We start from the raw sequence: 15,616 nt of genomic DNA, 5'->3' as shown, positions 1-15,616 counted from the left end.
CTCCACCCCTTTCTCTCCCCCTACCGCCCGCGAGCCGAGCCCGGCTGGAGTCGTTGCCGGCGCTGTTGCGTCACCGCGCCGACGCCGCTCGGTCTACCCTTGCATCAACACTCGGCACCGGCTCGGCTGGGCGGGGACCGGCGGCGGGTACTTACGCGCCTCGGCTCGGTATAGGTGGAAAGTATGCGGTGACGCTCGCCCCATGCCAAGCCGGCGTGTGGGGCACGAGGAGTAACCGCCAGGCGCGGCATGGCCGGGGAAGGGTGGGTAATCGCCCCCCCCCTAAACGTTTCTAGTGAGCTGCCTGAAAGATAGGCAATTTGGGTCACAAAACGCTTGGTAGGCAACCCACGGTGCACCCCCCCCTCCCAATGTCAGCCGGACCTTATACCGTACCTGGTAACCGCTCGCTCGGAATACAGGGTGTAGGACGACGTACCTTTGGGGGTTGCGGGCAAGAAAATGTTGAGGACCGCTAGGGTAGGTGTTCCAAGCCGCACCCCTTGTGGTTATGCTGTAACACATGTTGGCGTGCGAGCGGCCTGGGGCCTGGCGCCGTGGTGAGAGCCTGCAGGCAAGCCCGCCCGCCTGCATGCGGTACAGTATAAACAGGAGGGAGTGCGGCTTGACTCACTCACCCTTGTAACTGCACTCGAGGCGAATCGGTGCAGGGATACTTGGCCGTGAAAAATGGACGTCAGATCGTCACATAGCATGTGGCTGATTCGACCCGCATCTCTTCGCTCCCGTTGGTTGGCTGCATCGCATGCATCCGTCCTGGCGGGTTGCCTACTCTCCGGGTCTCGGGTTGTAAGGCAAGAAAGACGTACCTTCGATTGAAAGCCGATTCCAGTGTAACTAAAGGGCGTTATCTTCCAATCATAATGTGTCACATTCTGTAACCACGATGCCAATGGCCTGGGGCGAGTATGCACCCCATTCTTATGTGTGCATTCTGTACTGCACTGCACTACGCTCTAAGCTACTGTAGCTCTAGATCCCACACAGGCGCTAGGCTAGGCGAGGCGTACCTCAAAGCCTCGCGCCGCGGCACACAGTGCCGGGCACTCGGTGCCCCTTGTGGTGTACCCGCCTGGCGATAAGGAGGGTACGGTCCGGCCGGCCGCCTCTCGGCCGCCTCGCCCCACTCCACCCTCCCTGCCTCGGCTCGCATTCTCCGCGGACTGTAGGTACCCCAAACACAGAGGCCTTCCCCGCGGTAGTCCCTGTGCGGCGCACACCAATTTTTACTCGAACTTTGGTTCCATTCTACCAGGTGGCTGATTAACCCCGCGCACTTCTGTTGCTTCTGTAGTTATACTGTACCGCACGCACGAGTGCGGGCGGGTTGCCTACTCGCCCGGCCCGTAAGGCGCCGTGGGCAGGGGCGATAGGCAAACCCCGCCCGCACTCCTGCGTGCGGTACAGCCTAACTACAGAAGTGCGCGGGGTTAATCAGCCACCTGGTACTGTACCGCACGCAGGAGTGCGGACGGGCTTGCCTGTGCGCTGCGCCTTACGGGTGGAGCGAGTAGGCAACCCGCACGCACTCGTGCGTGCGGTACAGTATAACTACAGAAGTGAGCGGGGTTAAGCAGCCACCTGGTGTATCGGGAAAAGGAAAAGGCAGGGGGCTAATCTCCCACAAATGAGTCATTTGATCTTTTTGCCGTGCAAATTTTAACTGAAACCACCAAAATGGGTCGAAAGTGCCATGCATAACACACGGCGCCCTTTTTCTGAATGGAAGTAGCTCATTTCATTCGCTCACCTGTGTCGGCCACCAGAGCTCGGGGCTCGGTCTCCGATCAGCTGCTGTAGGCGCTAGGCTGTCCGGGTGCACTCACGACATGGCACTCATTGTTATCCTTTGCTTGATACTTTAGGTTGCACTTGGATGCACTGTGGCCGGCCGTGGTGCACTGGGGTGGGCGTGCACTACTGGATGACGCTTTAGGCCGGTGCACTGGCACTACTCTGGTGCTGCGCTGGACCAGCACTGGACGATTCAGCCGGACTCGGCGCGGTGCTCAGCGCTGGACTGGCGCGACAGGGGAACGACAGGGGCTCCACTAGGAGGGGCTTTAGGAGGGGCGGGCCAGGCTTGCCTCATGGCTCGCCTCATGGCCAGGCGCAGGCGGCGGCCCAGGCACCTCCGTGCCTCCAGTCCCCCACTTAGCTCGCATCGCATAAGTTCGACCCTCCAGGATAGTCCTCGCGCTACTCAGAGGGAATATCAAAGTAGGGATGCGTTTGGCCTCTGCTGTTCGACAACGAACGAGGGCGTTAAGTTCTGTTCGGTCTCAAACCGCAGGTCGTTCAAATACTAGCGCCAAATCTCGCGCTGTGTGATTGGCTGCCGCGTCACGCATGCGCAGAGGCCGGCACGAGCCGAGGCTGAGCTGAGATTTGTTATTATTGTGGGTCAGTGGTTGACTGGTCCCTTTTATGTTTATTTTCTTCGTTTAAGTTAAGCATACGGAATAGTTATCTTCGAGGTCGTGAGTGTGAAATGTAAATGAGTGAACTGTGTGCAATGGAAGGTACGTCTATTTTGGGAGAAAGGGATTTCTATGAAAATGTGACTTGACAAGGTCTTAACCTCTATTCCAACCACCTTGGAAATTTAATCATAACGATGTGAAATTCCCTGGTGCCTTAATAAGAATTATTACAATCAATTTTGGCCGAAAACTCTAAAGTTTCTCATTTCGTGATGTTCTTTGTTTTTTAGAACTTTGTAGTTTTATTATGGATTTTATTTTGTTTGAATTATTATGTGGAGTAGTAGTCTAATATTTATTGTTTACCAACTTTTCAGTGGATTCTAGGCATCAAGATGCTGAGTCAGAATACTTGAGAGATTTTTGGATACCGCTTAACAACACTGTTGAGGCATTCCTGCATCCCAGTAGCCAAACTAGCCCAATATCCTTTCAGGAGACCTTTACTTTGGTTTACAAATGTGTAGGAGAAGGATATTCTGACCGCCTGCACTGTGATCTTATGCATGCTGTCAACAAGTACTTAAAGAATTTACACGTTGAATTGCTTAAATATCTAACTGACGGCAATGATGGTCGACAGGTAAATGATACTCAATGTCATTGTAAATATCACATATAATATCTTTTTGTTCTATCTTGCAAATTATTCTTTTTGTTTTACAGGATCAAGGCATTATCCAAATGATTCACATGTTTGATTCAGCTTTAGCAGATTATATTAAAGCTGTAAAGGGAATTTCTGCTACTTTTTCTTACCTTGTAAGTTTCTTTGACTTCACATTCAATTTTAGTGTTGCTCCTGATGATCTCTAATTCTAGTCTAATTATGGTTGTTAAAATTTCTGTGTTGCATGTGTTTACAGGGAAAGTACTTTGCTCAGAAGAAGAACTATAAGACTTTGGAAGATGAATTAACATTAATGTTCTGTGTGGAAATAGCTGAACATTTTATTCATGACATACTATGTAAGTTTTGTCTTCCTAGTATTTTTAACTTCTGAAATAATATAATGAGAGCAACTTGTCTTTTCCCTTAGGCTGTGTTGAAAGATCTCCACCTTTCACGCTGGATCCAGCATTGTTAAGCCGTCTCTTCCATAATTTACAAATAGTGTCCCGTGATTTGTATGGTACATTATATAGCAAATTATTTGCTAGATTTGTCACAGATGCTCTTCCTCGTATGCATGAAGCGGATTTAAATTCTCATATTGCTGAGGTACATGAGCTCCAAGCACAGATGAGAAGAGAACTTGACCAGTCAAAAGTGTCCAGTGCTGAAAGTAGTGCAGTTCGAAACCCTGCTCATAAGCGCTCAGCAGATGATTGTGATTGATGTTACAGAGGTTACAGTGTTGAGAGCATAGAATTTACGCTGACCTTATTATTTCTAATAATTATAACAATTTCCCTCTCAGCTGTATAAAAAACGGCTATCCAGTAGAATTTTAATGGTACTACAAGGTTGTCCCACTTTGTTATTTTAATAGAAGTAAGACTTTCAAAAAGTGTCTAGTCATTTAATTTGATGAAAGTGCCTGCAATAATTCTAGGCTATCTTTTAGTCTTATAGGAAATTTCTTTTGCATTTGGATGTAATGCACTACCTGCTCTTTGTCTTGCTCGTGACTTCCTTAATACTTAACTTCAATGTTAGGATTGAAAATCGTAAATAATTTCAGTTTTAGACCTGTAGCAAGAGAACAGTACAATAAAGAGCAATTTCCTCCATATCATATACTGAAAATGAGCAGTATCCATGTTACATTATTGTATTCAAATATAATGAACAATGTACCAGGAAATGTACCACAAGGTTAGCATTGATGACAACTATTATTTAAGCTCCTTGTTGTGAGACATGGTTTGAAATTTGGATGTCTATTACTAATTAGGTTGAAATGAAACTTCTAGTTGCATGTGATATACTTCCATTATTTTCAGAATTGAAGGTATGATTTGTAAGTCTGAAGAAATGAGTGATAAAAAAGTGCTTTATGAGTGTCCTCAAGTTGACATCCTTAACTGTTATAGTTTCATAGTTTTTATAGTATTTAGTTTGAAGAGCACTTAAGCTTGCAAATGAATCACAGACTACAGATGCCTTAATTGGAAGTGGTTGTACTTGTTTGCAAAAGATAAGCTTACTTGTGTAAATGTTGTGAATATGAACATCTCAGTATATATCCATCTATGATTTGATGTAACATTATCCTTAGGGTGGTTGAAGAGTACTGAAAATTTTCCATGTGGCACAACCAACACATGAGTAAGAAATTAGTGCTCATTCAAGAGGCCTACACTTCAATCCTGTTAATTGTTTGAAATTGCCCCCATTATCTGATTGTGCTTTGTGTTGAAGGGGTAGTTTCCAACTTAAGTTTGTATCAGTATTAGATATATATATTTTAAAAAACACTTCAGTTAAATAAATATGCTCCTTGAGCTTCCCTCCCATGAAGCTACTGTTGTCCTGTTCTTGAATGGATTAAAATAGGAAGAACAATAGCAAGAACTCAAAATTCAAGATCACCCTTGTGAGTTTATTACTCGAATGTAAAAACAATGTTCAAAACAAATGATAGCACAAATATATGGTTATGAATATGCTTCACTTAAGTAATGCAATTTTCATTGCATAGAGAAGCAAGTCCTGATAGATTTTGCAGGACAGTTCAGGCAACACACGCAACCACAATGATCATAGTTGATCCAAAAAATAGTTAAGAGATGCAATTTAAAATTGTCCAAGTCACAACTAAGATTACTTGGCCTGAAACAGCAGATGGCAACATTTCCAGTCTAATGGATCCAACCTGGTCACACAGCTCCATGAGCTGATAATGTGACCCCATCACAACCCTTCAACGAAGTTAATTCAATTTGCATGATTTATAATGAGGTTTGAATGCAAAGTGCCTCTAAGAGGTAGGCACGGTGGACAGTCATGAGAAGAACTACAAACTAGTAAACTACCAGGAAAATTTTGCTTAGTCTAACCACAAAACACTCACATAAGGCACAAAATTTGAATATAAATCAAAACAATGCATTAAAATGAATGTGGGCTTAGTTTCAGCAAAATAAAATAGTTCATGTGATAGCGCCTTTAACAGATGATTGGAGATGGAATCGAAAGAGCTCTTCGAGATGAGTGGATTCCTATCCTGAAATCAGACAAATAAAATTATAATTAGCACGATTGTGTGAAGGGCAGAAATGATAGGATTAAGCAATCAAACTGAGAACGAAGCAAAGTTGTGGGACTAAATTGCACTGTACAGTGGTCGTTACAAGACCTAATATGACGGTAAAGATAACGGTGGAAGTAATTACCTCGCCACTGCCAGATTTTCCAGAGTTGTGGAACTTCAACAGCATTTACTCCGACTTCTTGTCTTCACTCACAGCCGCTTCCTCCTTACTGGCATCGTCGAAGTTGCCGACGAGTTCTGGAACCTCATCCTCCTCGTCGATGGCCAGCTTGGCGCCACCAGCACTTGAGGCGACGCTTGATGCAAGACGTTTGAGCTGAGTTAGGCCTTCAGGGCCGAGCTGACTCAGAATTCCTGGGAGCATCTCTGTGATCTGCTTGGATTCCGCATGGCCGGTGATGGCAAAGGTGTTGGCGGCTAGAGAGGCCTGGGCCTTGGGGTTGTTGAAATGGATCACAGTGCCGTCATCCTTGATCATATTAACCTCCTCGATGCCGGGGATTGTGTTTACTGAGAGCTTCTTAAGTGAACTTTGCAGTTTCTTGTCGTCGGTGGCGGCTGTCGCGTGCACAACCTTCTTCTTCCTACGAGGTGTGCCTTTGCCTCCTATGCGGACTTGGGCCGACTGCTGTTGCAGCTTCCTCAGTTTCTCTGCGTTCATGATGGTAAAGGACGTTGAACACAAAATTTGTGAAAAACCGGCTCCCGGGGTCGCAACAAACAGTTAGCGACTAAAGACTTGCTCGTTCACAACACAAAGGACCTTTGTTTAACCAAACAAAATTTCTCAAACACGTGCCTCAAGCGTCTCCGACGAGGAGCGGAGAAAATGGACGATTCATGCACTGTAGCCAACTTCCAAAAATGCCGGTCGGCGGTGAACCTCGGCGGGGTCCGTTCAAATGCACGCCTTTTTTGCTGGTTCTTGAATGACCGCTTCTCCACGATCGGCTGTTCAACAAGTATAAAATCACTTATTGCCAAGATTTCTGAAAATTTAATGATGATATATCCACTTTCCTCTTCGATAAAATAAATTGCATGTTTTTCGATGCTGAAACAAAGTTTAGAAAAGGTTCGAACGAGACCAACTTTATACTTGTGGTCCCACTGTCAATTTCCGGTTGACAAGCTAACAAGCTCACGAATCCCTCGGATCCCGCCCAACATTCTTCCCCCACCACCTTTCCCCGAAAATCACAACTTCATCAACCGTTCACGCACTAAATACCCTGATGCCTATGTTTTGATGTTCATTCGCAGATAAACTAAGCTGTAGAGGCGCCCTGCCTTAGTTATTCATTAGTTACGGAAATTCAAAAAACTGTTGGTCATATTTCCACCCCTTGGGTGCGCAGTGGGGGGTCTCGTTCAATCTGGTTCTGATTGATCATGTTGCTTGTCAGGACCACCTTAGCAGAAGCAGAAAGCATTTTGTGATTGTGGTCTGTTTGCTTGCCGGAACAGGTGATCACCCTGATCTGGTGTGAGAAAACATATTTCACTCAGAATATTGATCTGTTCACTATCTGTTATAGTTGTTTCTCAATTAATAATCATGGCAAGCATGTTACCACCAGTCATGCTTACTTTACCTGAAGCTCAAGAGGAATTTCACGACTTGTTGCGGAAACTTAGGGACCCCCATAACCAAAGGAAACTCATTGATTGGATTAAATATAATTGGAGAGAAGGTACGACCGACAAATTAATTTTTCAATGAATCATTTTCCTTTTTAAATTTTTCAAAGTAGGTCATTCTTAGGTGTCCTTGACTCTAAATTCGTTAATGGTTTTTATGTTAAAAAAAACTTTCAGATGATGAGGAGTCTCCTGAAGGTATACTGAGATCAATAGCTACTGATGTTCGCCTTCATCTTCCAATCGAAGCTGTACTCCCATCCGAAAAAATTATTGTGCCGACTACTGGAGAGGTATGTGAGGCCCATCATGAGTGAGTCATACAAATTCCTGGTACATTCACACATAATTTACATGGGGTATGTATTACTATTATATTACAGAACTCTGATTGTGATCCAAAGTATACAAGACATGTAGACTCTTTCCTATATGATAATGAATTGCTACATGAACTCACAGCCAAGGGAGTGATTGAGTCACACTATTGTGTGCAATGTGGATCCACCAAAACAAAATCACTCAGTAAGAAAGCAAAAGTATATGTTATGATCAAACTTTATTTTTACTTCAAAATATAATTGGTTTCTTTTTCTCTACTCCAGCTTTTATATCTCATTCAGCTTCACGTGCTCAAATAGCGTATATGTATAATGTCCTATTGCCACCCTTAGATGACGATAAGGTGTTGCTGGATGTTGGCTCCCGTTTGGGTCCAATTTTGTATGGGGTAAGGCAATATACTTATTCTTTTTGAATGTTTAAATCATTCTTTGTCTCTCTTCTTTTTCTTCAATTCACACAGGGAATACTGTGAAATTTTTGAATACTGGCACTCTAGACATTTTCTATAACATGTATGTGGTTTTTCAATATTCAGGCATACCTTTATACAAATGTTGGAAAAATATATGGCATTGAAATAAATGGTGAGCTCTGTAGAATGCAAAGGGAAATTGTCATGAAATATGGCTTCCAGGTACAGCAATTCTTTCACGCATACTACTTGGTTGTTTGTTTTTTGGTACATCTGTAATATTTTATCTTCTTTTACTAGGATCGAATTGAAATAATTGACAGTAGTATTGAACAACGCACTGACTTGCTTGCCTCCGCTGATATAATTGTGCTGAACAATGTGTTTGAATTCTTCATGGAACCAAATGAGCAGATTAAAATGTGGAAACTAATATTTGAACGAGTGAAAAAGAAAGCTCTTCTAGTTACGTGTCCTGCACTCGATGTCACTATGGAAAGCCTGCCGGTATGTTAGGCTCTTAATCTAATTTGATATCCGTGACATTTGGAGATTCATTGTCTATTTTTCTTTTTGCTCTTTAGGACGTTGGAATTGATATGGATAAATGGGTGCAAGAATTGGATGTTTTTAACATGGATGCCCCAGATATGCCAACTGATGACCCTGAGCTCAAGATGATTCATCTCTATGAAGTCATTAATCCAGGAAAAACTAATTAGTCACTCTCCTTCTATTAAGGCTTTGAAAATTATTTATCATGAAAGACTTTTACAATTTTTTATCTACATGTAAGGCTCTAATTTTTTCTTGACAGACTGGTTTGTATACACAGCCTGTTACTGTAACTTGTGTGTTGATTTATGGCCTTAGGAAAGTCATTTCCCACTGCAAACCATTCTGATCCCAATACCTCTGCCCTGCAATGTAAGTTGTAACTACATATTTCATCCATGTCTTTGTTAACCATTCCAACTATGACTCTACATATAACATATAGTTAAAGAGTTAGCTGTATTATTCAAATTTCATATGGGAATAAACCACAATAATGGCCATGTATGTTAACAAACTCAAACCCAAAGAATAAATTGACAAACAAAATGAACGATTTCATGAAATATTTGTTCTTTTAATATAAATAATGGATTTATTTTTAATGTACAAAGTGGCTGCTATCCACGTGAGATTTTTTTTGCAGCAGGTCATAACGAACACTGTTGAGAAAATAGATAGAAAATTACACACAGTTACCAGATGAAACAAAAATTAGAGGTAAAAATGTGTAGCTCACATAGGAAATAAAAAAAATTCCATTGAAAAATGGAAAAAATTTCCTTCATCAGAAATAAAATTGATTACTGAGACTGTCTTCTGAGTAAACAAGAAAAAAAAAGAAATAACAGAAAACCTAACAACTCAAAGAAGAAGAGTATGGGTGTATTACATCTATTTAGTAAGTAGAGAAACCTATCTGCCAAGTCTGCTAAAAACACCAGACTTAGAAGATATCTTTTCTGATGGTGATGGGCCGCTGAAGGTTACCCTTTTGATGGAACTGGCAGTGCCACCTCCATTCATTTTTGCAAAATCAACCCTCTGTTTGATTGGGCCAGCAGCACCTATGGCTCGTGGTACTGGTTTGAGGCGTACTGTCTGCAATCAAATTAAATGACAGCAACATTCAAAAATCAGAATTACTCAATAATAGGAAAAAAAATAATAATTTACAAACCTGTGGTGCTCTTGATGTTTCATCAACTCCTAATCTTGACTTGACAGACCTACTGATTTCTCTGGAGAAGCCAGCTAGAGAAATAAAACTAATTTTAATCAATATTGTAAAGAGAAAATGAGATAATTATCTAACACCGGATTTAAATTCTAACTTCTTTTAGAGCTGTGTCATACCTAGAATACCCTCAGTTTTTACAAGTTTTACTGGCTTGGAACCAGGTAAAACTGTAGCCAAACGTTTCACTTCCCCAGTTTTCCGTGGAATCATTACAACTGTAGCAGAGCGCTTCATCCCATAGTCCTGTTTGGGAATGGAAACAATTGTGGCTGAACGTTTAACGGTTGGCACTTCTTTTGTCATGCCTATTCTACTTTGAACATCACTGCGATTCGCAGTAGACAGAGAGTCAGCAACCATAGAGGATGTTCCTGAAACAGTTCAAAACCACATAGTATTACAAAAACACCAATTAAAATGTTAAAGAAATAAATAAATGTTTACACACTTGCAACTACAGTTGCCCTTTGAACAGGTTTGGTAACAGTATTTTTGAGGATTCCTGGATGTGAGGCATTGTCCTCAGTTCCTGGTGGTATTGAGGTAGAAGAAACCTGTTTATCTCCTAACCTACTGAAAACCGATGTAATCTGCAAGAAGTAATAATACCAGTTATTTATAATAATACATGAACAAAATTTTAAAATAGCAAAATAATTAGGGAAAAGGTGGTCACCAAAAAAACATACCTTTGACTTTTTGGTTCCTTCAAGGCCTGTTATGGTAAAAGTTGGATCAGATGTGGTACTAGAAACAGCTGAAACAGCTGCTGTCACAGGTTCAGTGACAGGTGAGGTTGATCCCCCTAGGCGGTCAAACACTGTTTTCTTACTGGCAGCTACAAAAATACAAAACAAAAAACAAATTGTTACAAAAACTAGGAACATAAAATTGATTTAAAATATTGAAAACAATAACAACACGACAACTTACTTTCTTTCTGTTTTGCAAGAATTTGTTGACTGCGAGGGGTCGACCCTGTTGGCATTTTAATTTTGTACCCACCTTCATGCTCAGGCAGAACTCGTCTCACCTTCTTTACAGGGACTTGAATTTCTTCAAGGTCCACTTTTTCACCAGCAGACTTTGACCTTGAAATTTCCCCTGACCTTCGCTTTAAAGACTCTATAAAATTAAAATATGAAAAATAATTTTAAAAATTGCTGATGTTCAATCAAATTTAGAAAAATACATATAAAAATGTATATGGGCAATCGCAGGTGACAGGTAAGGTTTTGCCTGTACCCCTCAACCCCAAATTATGCTGTCTGTCCAGCTAAATGCTTCAAATAATTTCTGATAAAAAAAAGCAGAAAAGCATGGACAAAATACGCTCTTCTTAAAAAAATAGGTAAATTTAAAAAATTACACCCATACCTGGCTGAGATTCTGTTTTCTTTGCAGAGGTTTTTTCTGATGATGTGCCCATTGATCGTGATAAGGCGGAAGAAGAAGCAGTAGTGCGACCGGGTGGAACCGGCCTTGGATTTGGGTCAGATATACGAGAAGGAACTGGAAAAAGTAAAAGTTAGTAAAATTGAACCATGCATAAACACTTAAAGTGAATTTTAACTTACCAGAAACTTTTTTAGGTGGTGATGGAGCTGATGAAGATTGAGAAGAAGAGGATGAACTATTGAAAGAACTACTTGAAGTGCTTGTAGATGGAGCTTTCAGTACCTTTGTGCCTTTCAACAACTTTGCTGTTCCAGCACTGATTGATGATTCTTTGACATTGCTTGACACTGGTTTAATAGAGCTACTAGGTCCTTTGGCAGATAATAACAATCTTTCATGCGTAATCTGCAAGTAAGGAATGCGAGATGTGAGAAATAATGGTCAAATGAGCATTTAAGGATTAAGAATTGTGAAGCTTGAGACGAGTCTCTGTTCATGTATTATCAACATAAACAATGATGGTTCGCTTACCTCTTCATGGACTTGACGAGCATGTCGTAGAATTGCAATGACATCACCCATAAGAGTGATACCCATATCACGCAGATACTCTTTGTTAAGGTCAAGTAGCATATCCAATTGTATGCGATTGTCAGCAAAAGTAAGGGCATAAGTGGCAGCTGCACGCTGTGGTATACCAGCTCTGGTAAAGAACTTGACCCATTTTTCTGCAAATAACATTTTAAAAGTTAAAATATTGCTAAGAAAGAACTAGTAAACATAACCTTAGAAATACCACTCAGGTCAGGGCAATGAATGTGGTGCTGTTCTTAGATCATATCAGACGATCTAGTAACAGCAAAATTATTTATTTAATGGAGAGAAGACGAAAATATTGAGTTACAATATCTATACGCAAATGAAGAGCATAGTACTTAAGCGACAGATCCGGTAGGGCATCAAGCGGTATGTAAAAAATTGACAAGTATCTTGTAAATGACCTGCAGCACGCAAACTGTCAGAGTCAACGACTTTAATACGTATTCGTACAAAGGAAGGAGGTCTTACCCGTGCTAACAGCAGCCATTTTCAGTTGGAAATAGCCACACGCATACAAAAATAAATATAAATAGTCTTCTCTACTTCGTTCTCCGTGTTATCCTTTCTTCCCTTCTCCTTCTCCCTCATCCCCTTCTCTCCCTCTCCCTCTCTCCCCCTCCTCCTCTCAAGAACAAGACGTGTAGTTGCAGAAGGCGCAGAGGAATAGTCTCAATCCATCCCCGTATAGTATATCAATGCACCAATAATGTGCCTCAGCCTCAAAGAGCAGAAAGGGAAAGGAGGAGAGAGGAGTAGGGAAGGGGCGGGGAGGGGGAGTGTCATGTTTCGTTGTGGTGGTAGTGGTGGTGTACTGGACATGTTTATCTGGAAGTGCAATCTCAGCTCGTCGACTCAGCGAACAAAGTCTACTGGAGAATCACATGGTGTGGACAGACAATAAGTGGGTGGAGTTAGGGATCCGTATTTGAAAAGTGTCACTCACATCAGTGCAGCTTGCAGCAAGTTCGTAGTAGCATCTTCCTAGTGACAGTAAGTATTTTCATTTTATAGGTTGTTGCCATCATGACTTGTGTGCTATCAATGTTGAGGTAGGCTGTCCCAGTCAAAGTAAAAGAAAGACTTACAACCTTACTACTCACCTGCTGGAATTGAAAAAAGCTCCTCCTTTTATTTCAAACTCTCACTTAACTGCTTTAATTTTTTTTTAAAATATATCAAGGGGTGTATGTTTGTTGATTAGTAATCCGAGATTTGTCTCCCTACATTTTACAATTTCCTTATGTATGATTACTATGGCAGCAGCAGTAGAAGGACTGACCCTACTTTTTTCCTTTGTTTACAGCACTCATTCATCATGGAGTGGACCAAATACCGAATGTTTCTGGCCTTACTATTGGTCGTTACAGGATCAATCAACACTTTGAGTACAAAGCAAGTCCTTTGGCTTATTGTTATTGATGGTACATATTACCTATGCTAATTAGATTTTTTACTAACTTATGTTTTTTATTTACTTTAGATGGGCTGATTTTATGGAATCTGTTGGTCTTGATGGACAGAAAAGACATTTTGTACACCCTTTTCTTCAGGCTAGTACAATGTTCCTCGGAGAAATGGCTTGCCTTGCTACTTTTAAAATTTTATATTGGTACTACTCTCGCCGTCAAGTATGTGTTTTGATCTACCACTAGTATTAACAAACATATTTGTGTGCCATGTTTAACTTATTCCTTCCAATTTTTCGTTGAATTTAACATTTTAGGATGGTTCTGAGAGTCAAGAAAAGACAACTGCCGGTAATACAAATTTTAAAGCACTTATTTTACTTCCACCTGCCATGTGCGATATGATTGCTACATCAACAATGTACATTGGACTCAATTTGACTTATGCATCATCATTCCAAATGCTCAGAGGTATGTACATATATTAAATAAGACACCTCTATGGAATTATTGATGTTTGAATGTGGGCCCTTATTTTAAAGAGGTTTGTTGTGTTTTTAGGATCTGTTATTGTGTTCGTGGCACTTCTGTCAATGGCATTTTTGGATCGCAAATTACGCTGTGTTGAATGGTTTGGAATAATTTTTGTTTTAAGTGGATTGTCAGTTGTGGGTATGTCTGATTTTGCATCAGGGTCTTCCTCTGAACACAAGGACACCAACTCTATCATTACTGGTCAGTAAACACAATATATATTGATGTTTTATCTGCTCATATCTCTGATATTACTTGCACTTGAATATTCAACCCCTACTTTTATTTATAGGAGATCTTTTAATTATTGCCGCACAAATCATTACTGCATTTCAAATGGTGTATGAGGAAAAGTTTGTTAAGGACAAAGATATTCCTGCGCTAATGGTTGTGGGCTATGAAGGTACTTTTTCTTGTCACTATTTTATTACTTGAAGTTGCACTTACTGTCTTTAGCTCTTACATTATTTTTTGACAGGCTTGTGGGGCTTTGTTGTATTGGGGAGCCTGTTGGTTCCATTTTATTGGATCCCAGCATATCCACCATTCAGTGAAAATCCTCGCAATGTCCTCGAGGACACACCTGATGGACTTGTTCAGTTATTTAACAATGGACTCCTCCTCTTGGCTATGTTTGGTGTGTAACATGTAAATCCAACTCTCTGTAAGCCAATACAATACATTTTGTTTCTTAAAGTTCTCTAATTTTGCATGATCTTTAATTTTTAGGAACATTTGTCAGCATTGCATTCTTCAACTTTGCCGGTGTTAGTGTAACGAAAGAAATGTCAGCAACAACCAGGATGGTTTTGGATAGTGTGAGAACTCTGGTCATTTGGGTTATTGGCCTTGCTTTAGAATGGCAAACATTTAATTACTTGCAGGCAAGTTACACTGCAGCTCTTGAAAGTAAGTACTGGTACAATGCATCAATCACTGACAATCACTTAAATTTCACAGGTTATTGGATTTGCTTTGCTGTTGGTTGGCATGTGTCTCTACAACAATGTACTTCTTGAACCAGCCTTCAAGAGGTTCATGGGTTACATGAACAGACGTGCTGCCTCCACAGGACGCTTTGCCAGAATGGAAGAGGAAGAAGCTGGTGTTTTAGATAGCCAACGAGCTGATAGAGCTACAGCTAACTAAAAAAAATTATACTTTTCAGTCTATTCCTATTCAATTTGGCAATCAAATATTGCAAAGGCACCTAAACAGAAGACAAGTGTTTCATTCACAACATCAGTATGATTTATATTTCTGGCCAGCTATCTATGCTGTCCACATAATCTCAAACAATGAGCATTTTCTATTTCAGGATGAGAACTTCTTAATACCAGTTATAATTTTTCTTTGTTTAAATGATTGCAACTTCATGTTGAGGGCCTTGAAAGACTGATGGTAAAACAGTGATCTTTTCATTTTTGGACTTTTCTTATTTCTGAACCATTTAGATCTGAGTTCACTGTGGCAATTAATCAATTCCGTGGAAAAAATATTTTTGCTTCAATATAAACTTACTTGTTGCCATTTAATTCATTTTATAAGTACTGTAGTAAATATTGTGATATTGGCTCCTATGAATTTTTGTTTGTAGGAGCATAAATTGAATCCTACCCTTTCTTGTACTATGTATATTTTACTGACATTATTACTAAGTAAAGAAATTTTCTCATACAACTTCTGTGAAATATCTTAATCCCATGTCTTTATTAAATTTGTAATCAGGCAAAGGGAGCAAGGTAACTTAGGATCTAAAGTTG

General features: G+C 40.8%; 5 protein-coding genes across 6 annotated transcripts; 3 read left to right on the top strand and 2 right to left on the bottom strand.

Moving 5' to 3' along the window:
- The first annotated feature begins 2,374 nt into the window (after nucleotides 1-2,374).
- Nucleotides 2,375-4,968, top strand: LOC113207680 (CDK2-associated and cullin domain-containing protein 1). The gene is made up of 5 exons (XM_026424333.2): nucleotides 2,375-2,543; nucleotides 2,822-3,087; nucleotides 3,171-3,266; nucleotides 3,371-3,473; nucleotides 3,545-4,968. The coding sequence occupies exons 1-5, from the start codon at nucleotides 2,519-2,521 to the stop codon at nucleotides 3,841-3,843; spliced, it is 789 nt and encodes a 262-aa protein (XP_026280118.1). The 5' UTR covers nucleotides 2,375-2,518; the 3' UTR covers nucleotides 3,844-4,968.
- Nucleotides 4,969-5,029: 61 nt separating this feature from the next.
- Nucleotides 5,030-6,581, bottom strand: LOC113207681 (transcription factor BTF3 homolog 4). Its single transcript, XM_026424334.2, has 2 exons — nucleotides 5,844-6,581; nucleotides 5,030-5,674 (listed from the first exon to the last, which is right to left on the bottom strand). Exon 1 carries the CDS (start codon nucleotides 6,381-6,383, stop codon nucleotides 5,889-5,891), a length of 495 nt encoding a protein of 164 aa, XP_026280119.1. The 5' UTR covers nucleotides 6,384-6,581; the 3' UTR covers nucleotides 5,030-5,674; nucleotides 5,844-5,888.
- Nucleotides 6,582-7,134: 553 nt separating this feature from the next.
- LOC113207679 (uncharacterized) lies at nucleotides 7,135-9,228 on the top strand. The gene is made up of 7 exons (XM_026424331.2): nucleotides 7,135-7,416; nucleotides 7,541-7,656; nucleotides 7,747-7,888; nucleotides 7,969-8,093; nucleotides 8,244-8,342; nucleotides 8,421-8,627; nucleotides 8,705-9,228. The coding sequence occupies exons 1-7, from the start codon at nucleotides 7,281-7,283 to the stop codon at nucleotides 8,840-8,842; spliced, it is 963 nt and encodes a 320-aa protein (XP_026280116.1). The 5' UTR covers nucleotides 7,135-7,280; the 3' UTR covers nucleotides 8,843-9,228.
- A 3-nt stretch (nucleotides 9,229-9,231) lies between these two features.
- On the bottom strand, nucleotides 9,232-12,514 carry LOC113207678 (uncharacterized protein C19orf47). Its single transcript, XM_026424330.2, has 10 exons — nucleotides 12,382-12,514; nucleotides 11,845-12,041; nucleotides 11,493-11,718; nucleotides 11,293-11,427; nucleotides 10,849-11,040; nucleotides 10,605-10,753; nucleotides 10,364-10,505; nucleotides 10,032-10,286; nucleotides 9,856-9,929; nucleotides 9,232-9,776 (listed from the first exon to the last, which is right to left on the bottom strand). Exons 1-10 carry the CDS (start codon nucleotides 12,398-12,400, stop codon nucleotides 9,591-9,593), a joined length of 1,575 nt encoding a protein of 524 aa, XP_026280115.1. The 5' UTR covers nucleotides 12,401-12,514; the 3' UTR covers nucleotides 9,232-9,590.
- Nucleotides 12,515-12,685: 171 nt separating this feature from the next.
- Nucleotides 12,686-15,533, top strand: LOC113207687 (solute carrier family 35 member F6). 2 transcript variants are annotated; one of them, XM_026424341.2, is made up of 9 exons: nucleotides 12,686-12,903; nucleotides 13,217-13,305; nucleotides 13,394-13,541; nucleotides 13,637-13,790; nucleotides 13,881-14,054; nucleotides 14,146-14,256; nucleotides 14,332-14,490; nucleotides 14,583-14,737; nucleotides 14,814-15,533. In XM_026424341.2, the coding sequence occupies exons 2-9, from the start codon at nucleotides 13,229-13,231 to the stop codon at nucleotides 15,000-15,002; spliced, it is 1,167 nt and encodes a 388-aa protein (XP_026280126.1). In that variant the 5' UTR covers nucleotides 12,686-12,903; nucleotides 13,217-13,228; the 3' UTR covers nucleotides 15,003-15,533. The 2 variants fall into 2 exon arrangements, with proteins under 2 accessions (XP_026280126.1, XP_052127449.1); XM_052271489.1 differs by lacking the exon at nucleotides 12,686-12,903 and adding an exon at nucleotides 12,992-13,097.
- Nucleotides 15,534-15,616: the final 83 nt, after the last annotated feature.

The sequence above is a fragment of the Frankliniella occidentalis genome, unplaced genomic scaffold, assembly GCF_000697945.3.
Source record: "Frankliniella occidentalis isolate FOCC.00 unplaced genomic scaffold, Focc_3.1 Scaffold163, whole genome shotgun sequence".
Lineage (NCBI taxonomy): Eukaryota > Metazoa > Arthropoda > Insecta > Thysanoptera > Thripidae > Frankliniella > Frankliniella occidentalis.
The sequence above is the reverse complement of the archived record's forward strand: the minus strand, read 5'-3'. Positions and strand labels throughout refer to the sequence as shown.